Raw genomic sequence first — 25,960 nt, 5'->3', positions numbered from 1 at the left:
TCTTGGTGAACACAACACTTGATACATTCCCCTGTTGGTGGCTCTTCCTATTTTTCTGAACAAATAAGACAATATTGATCGAGTCTTAACCAAGAAAATCAACAATTTCATAATTTATTCCTCACTGAACTAATGCCCATATAATGAATCTATGCGCACACTTACCCGCGCACACTTTCCCCAGTAAGCCAAAATTTGAATTGACGGTTCTTATAGAGTTGAGCAGCTAAGAGGATCTGAAATGTTTTATTATATATTTAGATTAATATGCCCATGATCGAATAAAATATTGTTTAACACTGTCGGACTCGGAACTTGTACCTGGCAGAATTTGCAGAGATGCTAAAAATTAACAAGAAAACTAGTAAATTCGATTGATTGCAAATAAAAAGTTAAAGAAACGTGGCACGGCGCACTCCTATGAAAAACCAATTTGGCGATTCTGCGAACTTGCTTCACCCAAATGAACTCCTCTTTCATATATTGCATAGTCGAGATATACGCACTGCGCACACTTACCCACTGCGCTCAGTTACCCACTTTCTACAACACTTTCTAGATATAAATAGAGGATAAATCTCTTTCATGAAATGAGCAACTAATTCACATAACTTGCACCAAATACACAAATTTTGGAATCTGCAGGTTTTACACAATCAAAATCTCAACATATTCCTAATATTTCTATACCCTGGTACCTTGGAAGCACCGGCTAAACAATAACGTGACCTAAAGGTTCAATTTTTCACAAATCGAGTTCATTTGCTATTTTCAGGTAACCTCCATAATTAAATTCCAGTGAGCATGCCGCAAAATGTGATGAAAAATTCAAATCCAATCTGTCGACATCATATGCGTGGAGATTCAAAATTTGATTGCATGGAACGAATTTAAATGTATAACGAAAAGTTTTTCGAATCAGTAGGTATAAATGAAAAATACTGCGATGAAATTATTTCTGGTTACTCATGTATCCACTTCACACTGAAGTTAAGTATACCTAATTTTTTACAATTCTTTTTATCCAGGATATCCATCAATCAGTAATTCACAAAATCCGTACTGTCCCTCTACCACGCGTTAGTCTGAACACACCTGATATTTCAACCCTTTTCTTTCTCCCGTGCAAAATAGTTCGTATATAGGGGTACTTAATAGAGAGGAACAATGGGCAACCCTTGAAAAGGCCCTAATTAAATCTACCTCCGCTATCAAACGGTCAATTACAAAAGGAGCACACCCGGCGTCCGAAAATTCAAATTTCCACCCCTTTCAAATCGTGACTACCCGCCGTCAATTAAATCAGCTTAAGTGAAAGAAGAAAAAAATATGATTTATGTGCTCTGGAACTGACCGCTGGCGATGTCGGGGGGTAAAACGTGGATGGTTACTGTCTATTGTGACAATTAGGGGTTGAAGTGCTTTTGTGCCCCCCGGGAGGTCTTTAGGCCGAAAGCGAAGGGAATCGCCTACGGTATCCAGATATTCTGGTTTGTGATGTTTCTGTTCAGCTCGAAAAGTACTCAAGTTGTTCCAGAGCTTCGATTTGATCCAAATAACGCTAAAAAACTGGTAATCCAGTGGGTGTGGAATTTTGATAATGATGGTCTTTGTTTGGGGGAAGTGTTTAGCTTTTGTAGAATACTTATAATTTTCGTAAGTTAATTTTCCATAGTGCTCATTGAAATTTGTTGAACAAATCGCAATAGATCATAGTAGTTGGGGAGCCGAAGAAGGAAATTTGGGATTTACTCGAGCGTGTACTTGGACCCTGTAGAGCGCCTCTACCAAAAATTAGACCTGCATATAGGGAGAATTGTCTAGGAGAGCCTATCAGAATAATAAAAAAAAAACGATCATTGTACATACTCGAGCGTGTCAGATTAAGATATATGTAGTTAATTACATGTTGAAAAGTATATATTCTCTTAATCTGACAATTTTAGCGTGTCGAATATGTGTGGTAGGGCGCCAAAATTGTAAAAAAACGACACGTGTACAGGGTGGGCAAATTTCGATGTTTTAGCACTACAGTCTTTAAACCAGAGCAGATACACAAAATCTGATACCCCATTCTCGTTCTCTTTTTCTGAGAAACTAACAATAGTAGTAGTCATTTTTGGCCACTTTCTTTTGTTTTCGAGTTAAAAGCAAAAACTGGAAAAATGGCGATATCGAAATACATTTATATCTCCGCTAATATTCATGATAGAGCTCTGAAATTGAAACATTATACAGGCACTTTTTTACTCAGAATCCAGTGGCGTGCTCGCCATTTTAGCAGGATTTTCTATTACGAAGCTATGACCCAAAGTTATGTTTTTTTAAATGGGAACACTAGTTTTCTGTGCAATTTTTTGAAAGCTTAATTTTTACTGATTTCAAAAATATATAACATCATATGGTTTGTATCAATACAAATAATAGAAAATGGTCAAAAACCTTTTTTTCTCAATATTTCTATGGTTTCAACTTTTGATGAGCATAGAAAAATATAGCATCGTATGATTACCAGTGTCTATTTCTATAAGTCCTTTCATTATTATGAAAGTATATGATATATATCTTGATTCAAACTTTGTGAAAATTGGTAAAAAGCATAAAAAGAATGACATTGCCGGAAGGAGACTGCTTTTGTTATAGGAAACTCTATTTTTTCTGTGCTCGTCAAAAGTTGAAACCATAGAAATATTGGGAAAAAGTGTTTTTCACCATTTTCTATTATTTATATTGATACAAACCATATGATGTTATATATTTTTGAAATCAGTAAAAATTAAGCTTTCAAAAAATTGCACAGAAAACTAGTGTTCCCATTTAAAAAAACATAACTTTGGGTCATAGCTTCGTAATTAAAAAACCTGCTAAAAAGGCGAGTACGCCACTGGATTCTACGTAAAAAAGTGCCTGTATAATGTTTCAATTTCAGAGCTCCATCATCAGTATTAGCGGAGATATAAATTTATTTCGATATCGCAATTTTTCCAATTTTTCCTTATAACTCGAAAACAAAAGAAAGTGGCCAAAAATGACTACTGCTATTGTAAGTTTCTCAGAAAAAGAGAACGAGAATGCGGTATCAGATTTTGTTTATGTCCTCTGGTTTAAAAGCTGTAGTACTAAAACATCGAAATTTGCCCACCCTGTACACCTGACGATTTTTTTTTACAACTTTGAGACCTTGCAGACGCTTTCCGCACAGCTGAAAATTCATACATCATAGAACCTCTTTTTCTTTCTACCATCTAACCTTCGAAATCCACTAGGTCTCCACGATGCTCGAGTAAATCCAGATTTAGCATCGTCGGCTCCCCAACTGTAGTTACCTAGATGAGATTGAGAAGAACTGTGGGCCCATTAATATAAATGCCTCCCCAAACACGCACTGGGCCACCAAAAAAGTTGTTGGCTTCATGAAATGAACCGAATTAGCCGATCTTGTGCGACGGTTGTAACTCTTGCTCTTCCACCCCCCACTAAATGAGTTTCTCGTATTTTTTTAAATTAGGTAAGTTACGAGGACCATGTTTTGAGTGTGTAATACGCAATCATCGTTTTTCCCCGGATATCCACTTCAATTTTTGAGCAGTGTAGTTTTCAACCAGAGAATATAAACTGTGGCCAAATTTTTTCAAACTCGACTATGCGGGAAATTCAACATTTGTACTGACCTTTGAGTCAGAAGAAGTCTTCTATAGACGGTGGTGTCAAATGTGGACCCTACATAATCAAGTGACACTATTGGGGTTGGGGTATAAAACCTGGGGAGTAAAATACTGGGTTAACCTTGTATCGCAGTGAATGATCATGGGCCAGTTCATAGCCTCAATGATGTTAAAAGATTATGAAACATGTTGAAACTCCTCATTTGTTGATCGAAATGTAGAGTCATTTGGGGTAACTGAGCGCAGTGGGTAAGTGTGCGCAGTGCGTATATCTCGACTATGCAATGTATGAAAGAGGGGTTCATTTGGGTGAAGCAATGGCGCAGAATCCCCAAATTTGTTCTTCTCAAGAGTGCGACGTGCAACGTTTCGTTAACTTTTTATTTGCAATCAATCAAATTCACTAGTTTTCTTGTTAATTTTCAGCATCACTGCAAATTCTGCCAGGTCCAAATTCCGAGTTCGACAGTGTTAAGCAATATTTTATTCGATCAGGGGCATATTAATCTAAATATATAATAAAAAATTTTATGTTCTCTTAGCTGCTCAACTCTATAAGAACGTCAATTCAAATTTTGGCTTACTGGGGAAAGTGTGCGCGGGTAAGTGTGCGCATAGATTCATTATATGGGCATTAGTTCAGTGAGGAATAAATTATGACATTGTTGATTTTCTTGGTTAAGACTCGATCACTATTGTCCTATTTGTTCGGAAAAATATGAAGAGCCACCAACAGGGGAATGTATCAAGTGTTGTGTTCACCAAGAATTGTGGCACGCACAATAATGCACTGCTTGTAAAAAAGCGCTTCTGTATTGAAAATAAACAGCATTTCTCTAATATTGTAACATTTTGATGACATTATTTTGTAATTTGTTTTGATTGTGTGGTTCACTAAGCACTGCGTTCACTTACCCCATGAGGGTGCGCACACTTACCCGCAATACGAGGCATGTGAACGCACTCCGACTTTCTCTATTAAATTCTTTTTTGCGGAAAGAAAACGTTTTTGTTTGTTTGCTTTCTGATGTTTTCTTATAGATTAGAAAATTCTCTATCTTATGAATATGTTTTAATTTTCCTAGCTTCAACATTTGAAACAGGGTATGGCTTGAAAGGCAAAAGTGCACACAGTTGCCCCGAATGACTCTATTATCCACTAAAAAATCAACTAACTTATCTATGATGGGTGTTGATTTCTTTGTAATCAGCGAAAATGAATCAACAATAAAATCACAAGTTTAATTTTCATCGTTGATGGAGTTTCAAATGGTTCATAGAAAAAACCAACTGTTCCTCACCTAACGGACCTCTCCCTCTTCGTGGAGGGCCATCGGAGTGACCTCAAAAACCTTGATCGGCAGGTACGTTTCCACAGCGAGTTCGTACGCCTAACGCCGAACGTATTCCACGTCCTCCTGTCCGGATTTTTGGCCAACATGTCGGGGAAGAACTTACTCAGCGAACCTTTCAAAAACGTCACCCACAAACGCGGAACTTCCACGAAAAACAATCGCGCCAATTCTTCCCAAGAAAACATCGGAATTTGGAAAGGCGATAGAGGTCTTGCGCGCAATGGTCCGTACTAAACTAGATTTTAATTGCCGATTATTACCGGGAGAATGCGGATAGAAAAACCATTCGGATCGCGCGAAACCGGGAATCGAAAGAAACGGGCCGAGTTGTTTGTATATTTCGTGAATTTTTCGTCGAATGTGGATACCGCTATCATAACAACGTGTGTCGTTAAGCTGCTCTCTCATGTTTTGTTTTTTGTATACTGTTTCCATCTGCTGAATATACGGATTGAGTGAAAGTAACGCACAGAATTAAATGCTCGAACACTTCGATTTTTATTTTAAATTACGAACCCTTTCATATGGGATACATTCACAGTTTGATGGAGGATTTAAATTTTAACGAAGCATTGAATTATAATTGACGTTCCTTCAACTGGGTTCATGCAGAGCTCCTGAGAATTGAGGCCTTAGAAATTGATCAGTACAATGGCAAATGGCAAACAAGTGAAAGCCATCTGCCAATTAGATTGATCTATTCCTTAGTTCTTAGTAACGCTGTATGAACCCAACCTAAGTGGGGTTTTGAATTTTTCAATCTGTTTTCTTGTCAATTCAAAAATCGAATAACGGTCACTTTTCGGTATTACACTTATTTCGTAAGCACCAAGTGGGAGAGGGAAAATCAGCTGATTTAGACGCCAAAAATGCCAAACGAAGGACGTATCCAGCGAATATTTTCGACCCAGAAGCCAGATCGGAAATAAAAAGAAGAAAGCTTCAAAAATTCAAGGTTTTTGACGTTTTTACCAAACGCAAATGTAAACAAATCTACGTCAGTCACATAGACTTAGACCCGTTTGCACCAAACGCACCTAGTGTTAAGTGTCCCTTAAAATGAACTTAAATTACGTTGCACCAACTGTGAAGTGACATTTAAATGGCTAAAGCTAGCCTCAAATTTAAACGCTCCTGTAATGACCACTTAGGTATTTAAGGGCGGGATTCTAACCTAAAATAATTTGTTGAACTCATAAACTGGCTGCAGAACTGCCGTGGGTTTTCTAATAACGTCAAGTACCTTTTATTTGACAATCCATTTCATTATCAATAATAATGCTAATTCAGCAACAAAAAGTTGTCACTCTTTGATAATAATATAATAGTTTAATTGACACTGACTGACAGGACCATAAAGTTAGGTTAATGAAATGACAACGATCATCGGCAACCGGCCAACCAATGAAAAGGCTTTATTAGACTAGAATGAAGTTGCACCAAAATAAAAAAACTGAAATATCACTAGATATGAAAACTTAAGGGCCCCTTACTTAAGATTCTGTTAAGCCGCAGTCGTGCAACTGACAATGAAACTACGCTTAGTTAAGTACTCTTTTTAAGGGGGATTGGTGCAAACGGGCCTTAATAAAGCGTTATTAGGTCTATGCTCAGTCACATAGACTTAATATTATCAAATCTGTGGTCAGTCATCAGTTTGACAACACTGACAAACTTAAGGTTAGCACCATAGACTAAACCCATGTTATGTCTATGGTTAGCACCGATCACAGATAGGGGTGGGTAGTATCGATTCAACTAATCGATAGCGAAGGGTAGTGATTTTGACCTCAGTATTACAGTATTTACGAAATTCATTTTATTATCAGCTGATTGAGAGGGAAAATCAGATGATTTAAACATTTAAAGGGTTGAGAGATTACTATCTGTGAGCGGACCGCTGTATACCACAGCAAATACTCTCGACCTGAGAGCCAGATCGAAAATAAGAAAAGAAGCTTCAGAAATTCGAGTTTTTTGACGTCTACCAAACGCAAATGTAAACAAATCTACGTCATTCGTCGGTTTGGGAAAAGTGAGGTTACCACCGATCACAGACAGGGCTGGGTAGTACCAATTCAACTTATCGATAGCGAAGAGTAGTGTTCTCGACCTCAGTATTTATGAATTTCATTTTATTATGGTTTGTTGATCAGCCGAAAAGGTGGATCAAGTTAATGATCATATTAATATGAGATGTATAATTATTATCCTATTATATGTTAACCTGTGCAATGAAAAATCTCACGCCAATCACGTAGAATAAATTGGTTACAGCGTGATACACCGGTCGACTTAGCCAAAGAGAACGGAAAGGAATGCGCTTTACAGAAATTTCCAAATGGGATTCTGTTCGTCTCGAGACAAAAAACGTGTAGAGATTGATGAAGTACGACGATCACTTAACGACTGAAACGCTCGGTTTCATAGGCCATTAAGCTGAAACGGCGCCTATTTTGTTGTTAAACATCAATTCAGAAGAGTCGTGAAACGTTCGCGACTCTAGAAGTTGAATGCCCTTTTTCGGGAAATAAGTACTACTCCGCAATCTCTTTGTGATTTAATTTTCACTTTGTGCTGTTCGATAACACACAGCGTCCTTCTCAGCGAACTGAGCAAATATAATTGTGGAGGTCTTACTTTAAAATTTGGTTTCAAGTTACTCATTTGGAGGAGACAACTTCAACTGGATGCTTTTTACCGCTATCGAGATCCACAACAACAATAATTCATATCCAACTTATCTCTCCACTACCGCATTAATCATGCGGCAAAATGCGCCGTAACTCAGATTTTAATTTTGCAATTGAATATAAATCAGGTCTGTCGGAATATGACATTTCGATTTCTTGTCCTAATTGGTTGCGTATACTGGCTACGCTGTATTATCTACGATGAGTCGATTACGACGGTGTTAATGTGACATACGAACGCACGATGCCTTCATTTATCACAATTATTTTCACTTTATTATGCGAAGAACGTGAGCTTGGTGGTCGAGAATGAGGTGGCACACTCACGGGGTAATTCGGTCATTACGGGATTTTTTTTTTTAATCGGCTCTGTGACTGGAGAAAGATGTCACGAAACTGTTGCAACAATTCTGAGGACGGTAGTGAGAACCACAGAAAAGAAACGCAGGGAGGGTTGCTCAAAAATAGTCCACAATGTCAAAACCAGGGATCTCCCAATCAGATTTCAAAGTTTTCCAGAATATTGCGTTTATTTTATTTACTGAGTTGAGTGGAGTGGAGTGGAGTGGAGTGGAGTGGAGTGGAGTGGAGTGGAGTGGAGTGGAGTGGAGTGGAGTGGAGTGGAGTGGAGTGGAGTGGAGTGGAGTGGAGTGGAGTGGAGTGGAGTGGAGTGGAGTGGAGTGGAGTGAAGTGACGTGAAGTGAAGTGAAGTGAAGTGAAATGAAGTGAAGTGAAGTGAAGTAAAGTGAAGTGGAGTGGAGCAGAGTGGAGTGAAGTGATATGGTTTTAAAGGCGAATTTTGGCGCTAGTGGTTAACTATGGTTAGGTTGTAGTTACTTGGGTAACCACATTTTGGCGAGGATAACCATGTAACTATGAGCGGAGTACAGTAGAGTAGAGTAGAGTGGAGTGGAGTGGAGTGGAGTGGAGTGGAGTGGAGTGGAGTGGAGTGGAGTGGAGTGGAGTGGAGTGGAGTGGAGTGGAGTGGAGTGGAGTGGAGTGGAGTGGAGTGGAGTGGAGTGGAGTGGAGTGGAGTGGAGTGGAGTGGAGTGGAGTGGTGTGGAATGGAGTGGAGTGGAGTGGAGTGGAGTGGAGTGGAGTGGGGTGGAGTGAAGTGGAGTGGAGTGGAGTGGAGTGGAGTGGAGTGGAGTGGAGTGGAGTGGAGTGGAGTGGAGTGGAGTGGAGTGGAGTGGAGTGGAGTGGAGTAGAGTGGAGCTGAGTGGAGTGGAGTGGAGTAGAGTAGTGTAGTGTAGGGTAGAGTAGATTGAAGCGGAGAAGGGTAAAAAAGAGTAGTGGAGACTAGAATAGAAAATTGAAATGAAAATAGTGAAGTTGAGTGAAGGAAATTCGTCCCGCATATGTAGTCGGTATATACTAATTTCGTGAGCACCGAGTAGAGGAGGTAAGAGTGGAAAATCAGCTGTTTTAGAGGTTTGAAATGTCACACGAAAGACGATAACCGGAGCGTGTCTCGAACCGCAAGCCAGATTGGGAAAAATAAAAAAAGTTACAGAAATTCGAGATTTTTGACGTTCACCAACCACTTTAAACAAATCTACCTCTGTGGTCAGTGTGACAAAAGTGAGGTTAGCAACAGATCACAGACAGGGGTGTGTAGTACCGATTCAACTCATCGATAGCGAATAGTAGAGTTTTTGGATGAAAATGAAGCAATATCTTGAATATGACGCTATTTTGGCTCTCATGATGATGAAAATGTCCTGACAGATCAATATGTGACAAATGGGAATGTATTCTACTTTCCACTACAAAACAACGCATCTTGATCAACGGAAATCACACAAAATAGGCAATATTTTCTCTTCTATTTCGGAGAGAACAAATAACGATTTCATCTGGCTTTAGTAAATGGCGTCATTACCTCTTCGACCTATGATGACTCCCAACAAATCTTCCCCTCTCCGGAACACTCGGCATAAAATCGCCACTCAACTTCTTATCCTGCGAGGCCTTATCGTATCCGCCACTTCCAGTAACAAATTCCTCGATGCAATCCGCCAAAGACTTGGCCCAGTCCAACTGCGGACTCATCTCGAAAACAGCGGCAGAAAAATTACGACCATTCGTCACGAGACCGCAACACTAATCAATAATGGAACACAGTCATTCTAACAATATTCTATGTCCGCGAAATGAAATCCACAGATGAATTTTTCGGTGACAACCATAGACAAATAAAGTCTATGGTGACAACTTTCTATGAACAATCAAGGATACGTTCCGTAAATTCGATCGCAGAGTACGAACCCGAAGATATATCTGAACCGAGCTGGTTTACACCCGGAGAAACACTGAAGACAGATTGCTGCGGGCAAGACTTGTCGTAGGTTGAAAGGCAGTTTCTGTATCAATTTGCTTCCTATACTTGTCGGTTGTCATTTCATCGATTATGCATAAAACGCGAAATAAAGTGCGATGATTGAAACCGAGTGCAACGCTATGCTCTATTCAGAGTTGGAATAGGCGAAATCTCCGATTGTTCCAGCAATTTCCAGAAGAAATGAACGAACGAATCAAATTAATCCAGTAAATTATTACGTCAGATATTTTGGCAGTCTCATTTCCAGGGTGATCCCGATCAGGTTGGCAACATTGTAAGTCAAGCAATTGTTACTGAATACGTTAAATGTCATCTGTGGACAAGGTTTATAATCTTTGGCATCAATTGTTTACTCCCAAATTTCACGATACTCTAGGTCGCAAAGTTGTTTTGATAAAATTATTCTGGTCACTTTACCGATGTATATTAGAGTGTTTACAGTGATTCTAACACTTGATATATACATTTAATTTGACAGAAGATTCCTGGACTCATCTATCTATCTAATGTTCTATCAAAGATTAACCTTTCTCTTTGGTTCTATGTTCGTTAACCTGGCAAAGAAGAAGAACGTTTCAACGTTCAGAGATGATAGGAAACGAGGGTCAAGAATTAAACCTTCAGCATATTCAGAGGTTCTTTCCCGAATACCGAGTCCGTGCCTGTCGCCAAAATCAATAGACAGCGATCTTTTCCAGTTTATCGGCCATGCCCCTTTGTTGTCGAAAGGAAATTATGAATTGCGCAATTTATGCAGATCATTTATTAGCTGCAAAACCTCGTCGTCTGGTTAGTATCTCATTGAAATTCCCGGGCATTGTGAAAACCGCATCTCGATCGTTCGCCGTTTGATTTACGCGACACTAAATCGAAGTTTCAGCGAAGACGAAGCACAAAGAAGACGAAAGAAGAGAAGAGTCGTACACACAAAGGAAACTGTGAAATTGGGATTCAAAGGATTGGAATACCTTTGTACGTTGGGGATAATTTCGACATGTTGCGGTTTAGTCGTTCACGACTAAACCGCAGAGGAAAACCTCTTCAGTTCAATTATTGCTATCTGAAAAGGGTTACTTTCGGTATCCCGAAACTTGATGCATAATCCTGAACAGTTTGTGAAGCTTTAGGGTCTATGATAAGTCAGAATATGCCTCAAGAACTTCTTTAAATCTTGCATCAGTCTCTATGCAGACCATAGAATAGATCACATAGCTGTTTCTTTTTCTTCGGGTGTATTCTAGGCCTCTAGACTAGAATAACATAAAATTGTACTCATCTGGATCTCGGTAATGTGCAACATGGATTTCGCAGTAACCCCACGATACGTAGAACGTACGATTTTCAGTTTTCCTCAAAAGTGAGCTATTTACCTACTTAACTCAGGAAAAAATTCGTCGAATCCCATTGATTGCTTGTATCACAAACTTAAAGAGTCATACGAATACGTATGTCTCATATGCATCCAAATTCTGAATCCATAATATTCATTGGAGCATTTTCATCAGCAATTCATATCTGGCCGTTGATATTTCATGAATTAATTTCTATAGTTTGGATTTTCATCATTATTCACCGGAGTGCATAGGCATCATGCATAAAAATACATAGTCAATCATATGAATTTAACAGGAGGAGGAAAATGTTAATCATCAACAAGGCCATCGAATGCATTAAGCTAAATGTAGTAGAGCCCAATCAAGTTGTTTATGCATTTTTCCGAGCAAGCAAAACAGTTTCGTCATTTAATTCCTGCCGCATTGTGTTATAGACAAATATTCAATTTACTGGTGTCGCAAGTAAGCAATGCTGCCTAGTTATAGAATCAAAAAATGTATGAATGTAAAATGGATAGCAATGCCATCTGTACTTTACACGGAAAACTATTGACTCTATATTATCTACTTACAGATTTTACTATGGTCCCCAGTCGCCATCTATATTTCAATGGACGAACTAAGCCGTCTACCGCATTTTTTTACAGTTTTCTTCATAGAAATGAGTTACCGATTTTACAGATTCCTTATCACATAACCCATATCCGGCACGAAATTCCTTGCCGAAGTGATAGTTTGACTAATTAGAATTCTGTACTAGTCTTGAATTTCATTACGAATGGTAACAGAAAACACCATCTGCTAAGCTTCCGTGCCGAAATGTTCTTCGGCGCGAATCAATATTTTCTCATCATTTTCATTGACAAACGTTCAACAAATAATTGATTGAAGTAATTACAATAGTTCAATCAACACAACAAATAATAAGAACACCATGCGGATTGCACAAAGTGATCAAAAACTTGAAATGGAAACCATAGCCCTGAGCTCATCTGATTCAGAGTATCATAAACCCGAAATCTGAGGCAACATTTTCCATATAATTTATTCCCAAGTAAGGAATCAATAAAACTTGCGCATTTTCTATCATAATAAGAATTTCGAAGATTGACTTTTGGCGGATGCGCTCATTCAATGGTATCTGCATTGATCAGCGCATCCACCATATATTTATATAGGTGGATGCACCTATCTACGAGTGTGATAAGTCTAATAGCGCATCCACCAGAACCGAACGACCTTCGAGGAAAGCCCTTTGAACAAGGCCGCCGCTCCGCTCCCCAGAGATTTCCCGCAGCGTGCCTGACCTGAATTTCCCAACGGAAACGTTCATTCCGTTGGAGGCGGGGTAAACGCCCGCGTTTTGACCGATCGATGTGCATAACGATAAAACGCCGGCTCTCAGCTGATCGACCGTTCGTAAGAACACCGTAACGAGCAGATATGTGTGACGTAACCGCATCGATTTTGAGATAAATAAATTGGCGTTGTTGGCGATGATTGAAACGAACGCTAGGATCGTGGACCAGAAGCCGCTTCGAGATTGGATTTTTCGGCCATTCAAGACGACAGATACGACAGACGACAGATACGACAGACGACAGATTTATCGTTCCGCACATGAGAATTAGTTCATCTGGAACGGCCATGATCGTTTGGGGCTCCAGGGGAAAATACTGCAGCGACCGAAACCAAGGATTTATCGGTATCGAAAGAAATGCGATGACGAAATCGAATTTCATCGAGTTGAGGTCCAAGAAGTACTTGGAATTTCGGAATCTATATCGTAGAACCAGAACTCTTGACTTCTTTACTAATTTTCGAAATGAAATATGTTTGAATGTTGAGTTTTTTCTGTTATCCGACGTAATTTGGGTTGCGTGCACACGAAATTTCAAGTCGCTCGCCCCTTACCGCCCCCGCCGCTCTAAACCCTTATCGGAAAGCCCGCTTTGCCGCCAGGTTTTCCCGCTTCGAATTGTGCACCGGACTATTTCGAGCGTTCATCATATCTCTCAGATTTTACTTTCGTTATTAAACCCGATACGGTGGGAGTAAAAGGTCCGTTCTAACGCCAGTTCGTCGATCTGAATTTCCCCGTCGATATTTCAGCCATCATCGTAGCAGCAGCATCCGCACACGATTCGTTTCGGGATCTCCTATTCTCCTAGCACGCTTCGACGAAGGGGAAACCGAAGGAACGAGCACCCGAGTAGCTGCTGGTGGAAAAACGGTCAGTGTGTCGCGGTTCGCTCGTGTGTGCATTTTGGCGGAGGATCTTTGTTGAATCAGGTGATCGGGCTTCTAGACAGGTGAGGTACTTTGATTCTCGTTCATACTCGGAAGGGTTTTCGTGGAAATCTTTCAGGTTCCGGTAGGGAAATGGTGCAAATACTCGAGTATTATTCGCTTTTTGTTGATGTTGATTCATTTTTCCCGAAAATGAGACAGATATTTGTATGTTTACAACAACGTTCACAATTTTTGTGGCTTTCAAACTACCAGGGCTTACAAGTTGAAATTCGTTGAAAATCTAGTTCTACCTCTTCTAGCTGTTGGCCTGAATCGACCAATTCAAGAGGTGTACTCACAAAAGTCAAAATATTTATCGCCACAATACAATTTGTTTGAATATCAGCAAATGCACCAGTTAGTCAATTACTCCGAATGTTCATGAACTGAACTATCGCCATGGAAATTTTGAAAAATCTTGTGTTCGAGGCTCACTTTAAACGTTTTCCCTTAATTTGAAATGGTAAAAGTTAGAAGGGATTATTTGAAAATATGATCTTTCGAGTGAAATTTGCAAAGTCTTCCAGTGTCTGAGATGTTTTATTTTATGTTTGCCTGGAACATCTTCATTATTATAATTCATCAAGGGGCTGTTGAATTTTGAAGGTATGATATTGTGTGCTTCAACGCAGTGCTCGTCTTGTACTATACAACTATGCATTTGTCTTTCGATTTTATAAAAATATTAAGAAGAGTTTTGTCAATTATGAAACATATACATCAAGCGAATTCTTTAAATTTCTACTATTTTCAATATGGTACAAGCAAACCACTACGTTTGGACCCAGAAAATCCCAAAATTTACTCAAGTTTTTTACCAATTTTATAAAAGAGCCAAATTATTGATCTATAATAGAGAATTTATACAATTTTAGCTACAATACATGTACAGGGTGAGCAAAATTCGTTGTCTACTGAGAGGATCTGGAGAACTATAGCAGCTCATTTTCGGAGAAACAAAGAATGGTGAAAACCGCAGCCTCCAACTATACTTCGTTTTTGAGTTTGACAATTTCGTAAAGTTGTCATAACTTTTTTGTCTTTGAAGTTACAAATCTGAAACTTGAATCTTTTACAGGCACTTTTCTACGTAGAATCCACTGATGAGCTCAAAATATTTTTTCATTTCGAATCATTAGGTGAACAATTTTTTATTGAATTTGATATTTTTGAATTGGAAAAAAAATCTTTTGTCAGTAGTTTCTACGTATGAAAGTGCCCAAGAAGGTTCAAGTTCCAGATCTGTAACTTCAAAGACAAAATTATGAGAACTTTTCGGAATCGACAAAATCAACAATTTTTCTTAATAACTCGAAATCTAAAGATGATAGGCCGATTCTGTTTTCAGATTTGGATCAGTAACGGAAAAAGAGCTCGAGAATGTGTCATCCGTTTTCTTCTAGCTGCTATAGTTCTCGAGATCCCCTCAGTAGACAACGAATGTCGCCCACCCTGTATATTTCACGTTCTTTTCGATAAAATAGGGCAAATTCCATAGCTCCCATCATCTTTGATTTTGACAGAAACCTGCAATGAAAGAATTCATCGATGTCTCGAAAAATGTAATAAAAATTATACAGGAGGTGCACAATTCGAAAGTTTTTAGGTCTCTTTTCGTTCGAATAAACCTACGATTTTCCACAGTTGTGATTCCGCGATAACTCAAACAGATCTACCCATAATACCCGACGTTTCGACAAATGCAATGTCAAAAAAGGAGGTCGAGCTGATTATAATTCACCTACACAAACGGTCGTCCAACAGCTCTTACGACACGTTCGGTCATTTGAATTTTTCGATACGAAACCGCACATATATTAAAGCGATCCGTACAAGCCACTAGAGAAAAACTTTCGATTTCAGGTGTTTACGTCTAAAAAAAGTCAAAAGAGTCACGTGGATCGCTTTCACACGCCCGCCACTGTTTGGTCTATGTTTAAGGAAAGTTTCTTAGCATATTACCTAATTATGAACAAACGATTTAATTGCCAATTATGCAATATAGGCTAGTGGACCAAAATGAGGACGCGAATTTCCATAATTTAACGATGACGAGAATAATACCTCAGTTAGATCAGAAGATAAATAATTATGTCAAAAAATCAACCAGAACGAGAAAATTGTATTCAATGGTTAAAAATTCATTTCCATTCCCTTGTTCAGTTCAATAAATAACTGAAAAATAGCTTTGAAATTTCGTTACAAATTGGCAACTCATTCTGAAACCATCTGTATGCAGACAATGATAAATTATAAAATTCACCAACTTTTTAAAATTGATATGAATGAAGAAATTCTAGAATTACACCATGAAATTCTCCAATGTAATAAAGTGAATCTGTTCTACAAAACAGAGGAGAGAGAGAGTCGATTTAGAAGCGATAAAAAGGCAATATTCAAATTAACTAAACGATCGATGACCATTACATAACATCGTTGATGGCGTTAACCAAATTTAATGGTGCTTCATTGAGATTACATGTCGCGCGTATTGGGATTGAATTTCCAATAATTTTTTCACCAGAGTGCATCGAGTTGAAAGTGACGATGATGTAAATTTCAACACTTCTCTCATCTCATTGGCATTCATCAACGAGGTCAATTGGTTTAGAGAAAGATACACAATTACAATTGGCTGGATGGTAGTCTTCGGTTTTGTCGAAATTCATCTAATACAAATAAATTATTAGTACACGATTTGATTATATCACAGCATAAAAGTGTAGGATGAAATTCGGACCAATTATAAAATTTCGAAAACTGAATTTTTTTACGAGACGTTCGTAACATTTTGATTGTCACACCCTGTAAATAAGTGTTGAATTTCGAGAGATAATTCAATGAATGGGCCGGATAGTTCGGTTTGTTGTTACCTGCCTAGGAAGTTCTTCAGATAAAAGAGGTGTGATAAAATTTCATAGTTTGTTTCGGTAGATAAAAAGTGTTAAGCACTAAGTTAAGTGTTTCCTGTTCGCAACCTGCGAGAGATATGGTTAATTAATATTTATGGTATAATCTATGGTACACAAGTTTTCATTATTAGGTCATTTTCACTGCTTAACCAAAGAAGATTTATCTTCTTGGCTTAACCATCAACGTTATATCATGATTTGAATCTACATACTCAAACCTGTCTAAAAATTAGAAAATTTCAGTAGATTTCATTCTTTTCGTGCTGGATTTCAAAGGAGCCAAAAGTAGATGTGTTTTGTCGGGCATAACCTCCTGATATGTTGGTAATTTAGCTCCCCTACATCCCCTTAGTGAGAAACTTCCCATTCTCGAAAATACCAAGCCTGTTGTTTTCCCATATACTGATTCGCATTCACAAAATGTCAAATCCACATCATGCAGTGTAATAAAATAAAACGTTAACAACTTCATATTTCATGAAAGGTCAGCTTTTATAAGTAAATGGCACTTGATATTCGTGATCATCGATCAAAACTAATATCAGTAGAATCCAAATAAACGTACGTTAAACAGGCTCTCAAAGATTACGTCTACTTTCAACGATTGAGATCATTAAAAGCGACTCATAGGTGCTATATGAGTCTATTAATAGGTGAGATGTTTATTAAATCGTCATTTTGTTTTATGTACCTTTATTAATAGTGTACAAGTGTGCAGCACTCGGTATTTCGTTTGTTTTATTGGATCCCGAACGAAAATTGGCATTGAGGGAAATTTTGAGTAATGACCAGCTGGTGAGTCTTGATTTGATATGGGAAAAAGTGAATACGAGAGAAAAAACGGTTCGAATTTAACATTTCAATCAGTTTCAACTAGTGTAAGATCAGGAAATCGAAGTGGCCACGTTAACAAACTGATCCAACATATTCCAACAGTGCAGAGACCATTTCTTTTCACGAAACAACTGCAAAATGTCCACGATAGCGATTAAAAAAAAAACACGTCGTCGAGTATGCTGTGTTCCGATATTCCAACATAAAACGTCAACCATCAAATGTTCATAGCCCACTTTTTTTCTGAACGCTCGTTTATAATTTGTGACCGTCTCTCTGACAATATACAGGCCTAACTGGATCAGTGGGGTTCTACCTGGATCTAGATAATACCACGCAATGAAACATTACAGATAAAGAGAACGCCATCGGTCATTATCATATAATGGAGAAATTCGTATTCATTTCATTTGATGTCGTTCTAAATGGAAAATAACATCATTGTGCTGCCGCAGAAAACTGCTGATGTTATTTTCGTTGCCGGAAGTAACGTCCCTAACAATTAGCGACGTTTATTGAAATCGGCGATGAAACGAGCGAAATTTCTCATGAATTGTTCAACTTTTTTTTCAATTCATCCTTTTCTCGATTAGGTCATTGCAGCAGGAATAATTCAAGGGAAAGAACCAACCGAAATAATACGAGGATGTATTAATATCTAATTAGCCTAGACCAGTTCCATGCAATAAAAAAATATTGCGTTACCATAGCAACGAACAATAACTCATTATAAGTGTCAGTGTGAAGTTTGAGTACCAAAAAGTAAACCAGAGTTACGCAATAAATTAAAAGAAAGAAGATGTCCACCGAAATTGTGAAAATCGAAAAATTGGAGTATCGAGCCATCATCAAGTACCTGCATTTAAAAGGGTTAAGAGGTAAGCAGATTCACGAAGATTAGATTAATACCCTTGGTGATCAATGTCCTTCGTATGCGACCGTGAAAAATTAGACTGCAAGCTTCAAAAGAGGTAAATTTTCCATTGAAGATGATGACCGATCGGGAAGGCCAGTTTCTGTGTCAGTCCCCGAAAATAACGATGCAGTTCATGACATGATCAGACCGTCGAATTGGGCTAAAACGGATATCCAAAGCACTGGATATTTCATACGAACGCGTTCGTCATATAGTTAACGTCAATTTGGACATGAGAAAAATTGCTGCAAGATGAATCCCCAAATGTTTGAATGTTGACCAAAAGCGTGCAAGGGTAGAAGCATCGCGTTCGATCTGTGCTCGATTTGAAAACGATGTAGACTTCTTAAACCGAATTGTTACAATGGATGAGACTTGGGTACATTTCTACGATCCAGAAACAAAGCAACAATCGATGGAATGACGACACTCTGGTTCTCCAAGACCAAAGAAGTTTCGTCTAAAAAAATCTGCTGGAAAGTTCTTGCTTCAATTTTTTGGGATAGCCATGAAGTAATCATGATTGATTTTTTGGATAAGTGTAAAACAAGATCCGGAGATCACTATTCGACATTACTGACCACTCTACGGGAAAAAATTGAAGAGAAAAGAAGCGGAAAGCTATCCAAAGGTGTTTCGTTTTTGCAGGACAACGCCCCTGTACACAAATCTCATGTTGCCATGCAAAAAATTCGTGATTTAGGGTTTGAATTACTAAAACACCCCCCTTATTCACCAGATTTGGCCCCATACGACTATCATCGTTCTCCTCAACTGAAAAAAAGTTTAAAAGGTCGTAAATTTTCTTCCAACGAGAAGATAATAAAAGCTGTGGAGGTCTGGTTTGCAGGGCAAGAAGAAACATTTTTTTTGAAATGTCTAGATACGTTGCAGGTTCGTTGTAATAAATGTATCCAATTAAGAAGAGAATATGCTGAGTAATAAAATATTTTGACATTGAAATTTTGTTTGGTTCTATAGTAGGCTAAGAATTATTCAAGATGTCCTTAGATCGACAATTGAATTTCATACGACTAACTTCAAAAATTTCTCCCGTAGATACCACAATGACTTCATCACCGGCCATCGCACAGAAAGAGAAGACAAACTCGAAATCGTCTTCAAACGTCACCCTGTCCCAGCCAAGCAAAGGCAACCCAATGGACCAGAGGAACACGCCGCCCCTGACTGCCTGGTGGAGGGTGTTCAAACTGGTGAACCTCATGATGCAGACCAGGTGTTAGGATTGCCGAGGTTCCAACCATAGTTCAAACCTAGTCCTAATCACCTATACCGATCAAGTTCTCCAGTTGGAGAATTCAATAATTGTTATCAATGTGGATTGAGCCTGTTCCATCCATACACTGTCTAGTCCGGACCTGTACTAGATCCGTTCCTGCGTTTCGGAGAATGTTTTCTAGAATTCATAGGGATTTTGAGCGTCATATCATGAATCGTCAATTCGTTTCAGTTTAGAAATCATTATTCGTTTAATAATGGAATAATTTTATCGATTTAGTGTAAAAAAATACTATCTATGCAACTCTGTTATCAGAGACTGCGAAATGGAGTTCAAATTCATTTCGAATCGTTGTACAAACTCCGGTTATATTGGAAAAAATACCTATTTCAAAATTGAATAGGATATGTTCCGCATTTCTTAAGCAGATAGTATTTTTAAGAAATTTAAAAATCGTTTATCATAACATAATTATATTAATTTTTATTGAACGATAACTAAGTATAACATTGGCAGTTACTCCAGTTGAAATGATATGAAGAAATATAATATGGAACTTTTCAACTATCTTCAGTTCCTTCCAGAGCAAGATATGAATCTGTAACTGTGTATTGCATTACAGGTAACGTTATACATGTAAAAATTTCTCTTCTAGTAACAATATCATCTATTCCATTTTATTCTTCGAGTACCTTTTTTCAAACGGGTTTCAAATGCAATTAAATACGTTAATGAATTGTTGTAAAATTTTTATGAGACATGCAAGTAAGCTGGATATATCAGATTGAAAGAATATATTTAAAATAGAGAAATAAACTGGTTGTTAGAGAATATACTGTTTCATTAACTTGTCAACAATAAAAAATTTGGATTGACGTTGGCGGTCATGCAGAAAACGGTAAAAAAATTAGAAACAATGGGTCACTCGCGTACCTAACTACAATAGTTAACTGTGGTAGAGTCCAGACCCAACACCTAATGACATTTGATTTGCATCCAGGGAAGATTAATTATTAATTAATTGAAGGCTGCACGTTTTTCGCTCTATGAGATCGAAAGAGAACAATTGAAAAGTTATAAATGAATGTTTTTTTTTGGAAATACACAGTTTTACGATTCTAAGCTCAACAGGAAGAGCAAAAGCCTTTGTGTGTTGTTGTTAACACTTCTTAATCCCCAACTTCACTCAAAATAGGTCATTCAAAGACCGTTAGGCCCTAAGAATATACGTAATATACATAAATTTTTTCACATCTCCGTAAAAATTCTAATACACGCGTGAGGTTTATAGCGCAATCTCACTAGAAGACTACTACAAACTTATAAATAGTTCCGAAATTGTCTGGAAGACCAAGATCACTCCTAATTTATAAGGAAGTCACCTCAGTTTTTAAGTGTCTGGAATTTAGAGGCAATATAGACTGAGCTTGAAAAACAACAACTGAAAATCGTGGTCGAAATTAGTGACAGGATGAATTAATGTCCTTACGCGACGTGTTTGGTTTCATTCGAAACATTTCACTTGATTTATTTCGACGAATTAGATCATTTCCGTGTTAAAAACAGATCGTGAAATGATTAGAATCCGTATTATGAAATGTTTCCGCCTCGTTTATAAACGCCGAATATAATAAATTCAGTTCTCACCTCAAAGATTTCGTTTTTCGTACGACCATGGGACAGCAACGATCGGGCCTATCAGCAGCTGAAGTACTGTACGATTTGGGCCTGTGATGGTCAACTCTGGAACTAAAACAAATCTCAGTTTTAATACCTGCAGTGAATTTCGAATTATTCACCCACTTTTTTGCCTTTCTTCTCATTTGTAAGTTTTAATATAAGAAATCACACAAGATTCACAATAAGTCAGTCACTAGCAAAAAACAAAAAACACGCATTATCATCGAAACTTCCAACTTCATAGACGGAAAATCGAACCCAGGCTTGCTTGAAAATTATCGAGATGAATATAGAATTACATACTAATTTAGGTGCAGAGAAAAATAATAACGTCGATCAAGGTGACATTTCTTTCATGTTTCTGGGTAATGATTGAACAAGATTTTTCAAGGTCTACTGTCTAATCATATGTGAAATAGATTTAAAACTTCTGAATATGAAGCTATAAATACTTAATAATTTTCTTTTTCGAGAACTGTATGGCGAAAATTCACATGTTTCTTTGCAATAAATAAAGTTCTGTATGACTTATGTGAGGTACCATCAACTTGTCTTACAGGTTTAATGAAAAACCTTTTTCTCGGATATGAATCGATGCAATTTCGTGAAACACCTCTAGAAAAGAATGAAATAATAATTTTTCGTACTTACTCATCAACATCCAGAGAATCCATAGAGCTGGATTCGAACTGGAACCTATTGGTCGGCTTCTCAACCACAGGGCTGGAAGGATTGGACCTAGTCTTAAAACTACCGGCACCCAAAATTTTCTGCAATTTATAGCGAAACTTGTGCGTTTTCGGCGAATTGGGTGATTTATCCATGGCGGCCACGTTCAAACTCGAAGGTTTTACCATAAAAACAACCAAAACTACTAGAACTACGAAAACCACAACGATGCCCTCTTGTGAAACCAAGATCCGAATATTTCCAAGTAGGCGCAAATCGTTCATTTCAACTGTAACAGAAGGAGAATTGTTATCTTTCGAAAAACGCGAAACAACTACATCCGAAACAACAAATACCACCCACTTTCACCCTAAAACCACTTTTACAACCACCAGATGTGAAAATTATGCAAACACTGCAATAGAGGATCGACAGCGTCTTGATCTTTCGTATTCCCGATAGCTTTCGGTTGATCCCAAATATTTTTCGTGTTTGGCGGAAACAAACTGAAGTTCTGCTATCTACTTCCGGTTCTCTGGTGTACCACGTCCGTTCATGGGGTGCTTTGATGCACCATCGGAACGAAAAAATGACTCGACACACCAGCATTTTTGAATGGGGACAGGAGATAAGAGTGTTGAAGATGTTGCAATTGATAAGTCGATAAGCGAAGAAATTACCGCTCCCAAATAGGAAATAACGACTGATTACATGAGGATTTCATTCGCTTCTTTTCCCAAGAACCTCGAATTCGTTGAAGGCATCAATAAGAAATTGGAAATGAAAGAAAAATTCTTAGTTCATACCTTTTCCACTGCCTACAGTTCTGCTAAGAAACCAAAGATATTACACACATTAATATCTTTGTAATAAACACCTATTCAAATCTGGTTCATAGAAATATTCCTACGCCTATCGGTTCCACACAGAACCAGAGATATAGAATATAGATTGTCTATGATAGAATAGATATAGAGATATCTCTGCACAGAACACAAAAAACATAGAGTAGATATTTGTCTATGGACCAGAATTTTAAAGTTTTATGCCTAAACCACAGACTCTAGGGATGTGATGAACAGATATCATAGACCATTCTCTACTAGAGAATGTCTATTCTAATGAGTTCAATACGGATCGTGAGAGAAGAGATCGTCTTTCTTTTCTCTCTTTATACAGAAGAGAAGATTAATAAAGAAAACTAAATAGGGGTACTTACCAAATAAATAAAAAATATGCTACTAAAATATATTTCTTATATTCAATTAAAAATATAAATGTTAGACGAAAATCTGCTTAAAATAATGTCAATATGAGATTCTATAGAAAAAAAGTCCTGAGAAATCAATATTCCTTATAACCCGGCATTGGAAATTGATTACTGAACTGCTCTACTTCTTCCTTGAGAGATTCAAGTTTAACCTTAAATATTGCATCGGTGTGCAAAACATTCTTGTAATCGACCAGTTTAGGTCCCGATTTTTCACTGATTTCCCTTGCCAATCTAAGAGCACGATCGATAAAATGAACAACAGTGTCAATATCTCTTCCTATAAGTCCGCGAGTGGTCAAAGCAGGAGTACCTAAAAATCCAGTATGAAAAGCTGCGGTATAGAAAATTTGAATTCTATTTACCCAATCTGATTCCAGAAGGATTCAAAGCACTTTTATCCCCTGGAACTGTGTTCTTATTACAAGCAATAGATACTTCCTCCAATATGTACTCTGCCTTAGATCCTGTTAATTTTGCACTTCTTAAATCAACAAGCAACACATGAAGATCAGTACCCCCGGTCACTATCTTATAGCCCTTGGCTTCCAAACCAGAAGCTAATCTTTTTGCATTAGCGACAACCTGTTGTTGATATTTGATAAATGCAGGTTCTTTTGTTTGTTTCATTGCTGTAGCCACAGCTGCGATTTGGTGATTGTGTGGGCCGCCTAACAAAACAAATGATCATATACAAATAAAATCATAAGAATAATAGTTCACCTTGAAGTCCTGGGAATACTGCTTGATTAATTTTGTTTTCCAAATCATACATTATCATTTCACCCTTATTATTCACTTTTCTTAAACCTTTTCTGAAAAATATAACTCCCGACCTTGGACCTCTCAAACTCTTATGTGTTGTAGTTGTAACAATGTCACTATACTCAAATGGACTGGGAGTAACACCTTGAAGAAAAAAACAATAATTTTTCACTCATGAAATTGGTTTACCTTGCATACCTGCTGCAACCAGACCCGAAATATGGGCCATATCAGCCATCAAATAAGCTCCTACATCGTCACAAATCTCCTTGAATCTCTTATAATCTAAAGCCCTAGAATAACAACTTGTTCCAGCGATAATTAATTTGGGCCTAAAAAGCCTAGCAGTCTTCAATAATTCATCATAGTCTATAAGTCCTGTATCAGGATTTACCTGGAAGAGCAATATTTCACTGTTTATTTCTAATCTAAAAACCATCAAATCTCACTTTATATGGCATCGACTCAAAGAACATTGAGGTTGCAGAAATTTTTTTTTGGGGAGTGAAGAAACCGTGAGTTAAATGTCCTCCATCGGGTAAATCTAAACCCATTATTCGACCATGAGGCTCGACAATTGCTGCAACAGAAGAATTGTACTTATGGTACCGGAAAATAACAAATATACTAATGCTCACCTGTATAGACAGCAAAATTAGCAGGAGATCCAGAGAGAGGTTGAACATTGGCACCCCATTCTTCTGGACTCAAATTATAAGCCTCCAAGGATCTTTTCTGAGCTAAAATTTCTATTTGATCTATGAATTCATTACCTCCGTAATACCTGAAAATGTAATAAAAAATGTATTTATTTGCTAGGAATGAAGAAATTTATTCTACCTTTGCCCTGGAAGACCTTCAGAATACTTATTACTCAGGCATGACCCCAAACATTGTAATACTGCCATCGATGTGAAATTTTCGGAGGCGATCATCTCCAATCCCGAGCATTGCCTCTTTTTTTCTTTCTTAATGAGATCAAATAATTCAGGATCTGAATCCCACAAATTTGCATTCAAGGATTTTACAGCTGAATCACCCATTTTCACTTGATTCAAGAATGCCTTTCTGATAACCACCTGCGAACATATTTTCCAGTTTTTCAAAAATCCCCGCATGAGAAAATTCGTGAAAATTGAAAATCAATAAAAGGTTATAAAGTTCTAACCTGTCTCAAAATTTTCGATCGAAAAAAACGATCCACAAGGAGTATGTAATAACTGCACTGAAAACTAATTATCGATTGAATGAGAAGAAAACTTTCGACAACAGTAATATTTCTTCGTTAGATAAGGAATAATCTTTAATTGAGCAATTGAAAGGTCATAATAATGTAATAAGTGAAATAAACTGCGTAGATACTTGTTTACTCATAACTACAGTAGAAAACTACATTTCAACATTAATTTCAAGAGTCACTATTGAACTATTTGTGATAATTTTACTAATTACAGTAATTACTCACTTTTAAATTGGAACCCAACAAGTGGTTTTGTTTATAAATTAACCGTGCGCGGGAAAACATGTGAAATTCAAATTTACGTAATAATTAAAATTGAAAAAAGTACTGATTTCAATTCAAAAAGTATCAGTCCAAAATACTCAATCGTAATAATTTTATTTGCAGCTTGTTTTAAACTCTTTATCTCCTGATTAGGTATAGCTCCAAAATTATCAACTTTTCCCGATAAGATTTCTTTATATTGTTAAAGCGTTCCTTTAGTGGAAATCTAAGAATAGAATTGTTGATAAGTGCATTATGCTATTTTATGCCATCTCAAACAACTTCGTGTTGAAGTTAAGGATGTTGTATTTTCTACCCACTACCCACTTTTTTTCACGTAATAACGTGAAAAAAAGTTTGTTGAGAATTTTGAGATATCCCAAGAAGTCGAGAAAAAAAATACAGCTCGTTCAAAAAATTATCCATTATCCATATCCATTATCATATCATTTCTAGATTCAAGGAATGATGCAATAAACTGAAGTGTCAT

The 25,960-nt window shown here is 37.5% G+C and overlaps 2 protein-coding genes across 7 annotated transcripts in view; both read right to left on the bottom strand.

Moving 5' to 3' along the window:
- LOC123317479 (rap1 GTPase-activating protein 1) overlaps positions 1-22,756 on the bottom strand; it is a 345,747-nt gene extending 322,991 nt beyond the window's left edge. Inside the window, exons 1-3 of one of the 5 annotated variants that reach the window (XM_044904039.1) lie at positions 22,738-22,756; positions 21,914-22,220; positions 21,230-21,331 (exon numbers count right to left, since the gene is read on the bottom strand). In XM_044904039.1, the coding sequence (XP_044759974.1) occupies positions 21,230-21,331; positions 21,914-22,215 (404 nt within the window). In that variant the 5' untranslated portion in view covers positions 22,216-22,220; positions 22,738-22,756. Of the gene's footprint in view, positions 1-3,671; positions 3,762-4,966; positions 5,373-9,595; positions 9,781-21,229; positions 21,332-21,385; positions 21,525-21,913; positions 22,221-22,737 lie in introns of those variants that run through there. The other 4 variants (XM_044904043.1, XM_044904040.1, XM_044904042.1 and 1 more) reach the window with 4 other exon arrangements.
- Positions 22,757-23,165: 409 nt separating this feature from the next.
- On the bottom strand, positions 23,166-25,584 carry LOC123317347 (serine hydroxymethyltransferase). Of its 2 annotated transcripts, none has more exons than XM_044903824.1 (8): positions 25,432-25,584; positions 24,807-25,045; positions 24,605-24,750; positions 24,416-24,546; positions 24,165-24,360; positions 23,925-24,110; positions 23,567-23,872; positions 23,166-23,514 (listed from the first exon to the last, which is right to left on the bottom strand). In XM_044903824.1, exons 1-8 carry the CDS (start codon positions 25,489-25,491, stop codon positions 23,276-23,278), a joined length of 1,503 nt encoding a protein of 500 aa, XP_044759759.1. In that variant the 5' UTR covers positions 25,492-25,584; the 3' UTR covers positions 23,166-23,275. The 2 variants fall into 2 exon arrangements, with proteins under 2 accessions (XP_044759759.1, XP_044759761.1); XM_044903826.1 differs by lacking the exon at positions 25,432-25,584 and adding an exon at positions 25,135-25,322.
- Between the last annotated feature and the right edge of the window lie 376 nt (positions 25,585-25,960).

The sequence above is a fragment of the Coccinella septempunctata genome, chromosome 7 (assembly GCF_907165205.1).
Source record: "Coccinella septempunctata chromosome 7, icCocSept1.1, whole genome shotgun sequence".
Taxonomy (NCBI): domain Eukaryota; kingdom Metazoa; phylum Arthropoda; class Insecta; order Coleoptera; family Coccinellidae; genus Coccinella; species Coccinella septempunctata.
This window is presented reverse-complemented; position numbering and strand designations above follow the sequence as displayed.

Excerpts from the sequence above, each read along its gene's own strand:
- LOC123317347 (XM_044903824.1), bottom strand. The coding sequence starts at position 25,491 with ATGTTTTCCCGCGCACGGTTAATTTATAAACAAAACCACTTGTTGGGT. Across the intron at positions 25,046-25,431 it reads TGTTGGGTTCCAATTTAAAA|GTGGTTATCAGAAAGGCATT; the intron begins GTGAGTAATTAC and ends ATATGTTCGCAG. Across the intron at positions 24,361-24,415 it reads TTGAGTCGATGCCATATAAA|GTAAATCCTGATACAGGACT; the intron begins GTGAGATTTGAT and ends TTGCTCTTCCAG.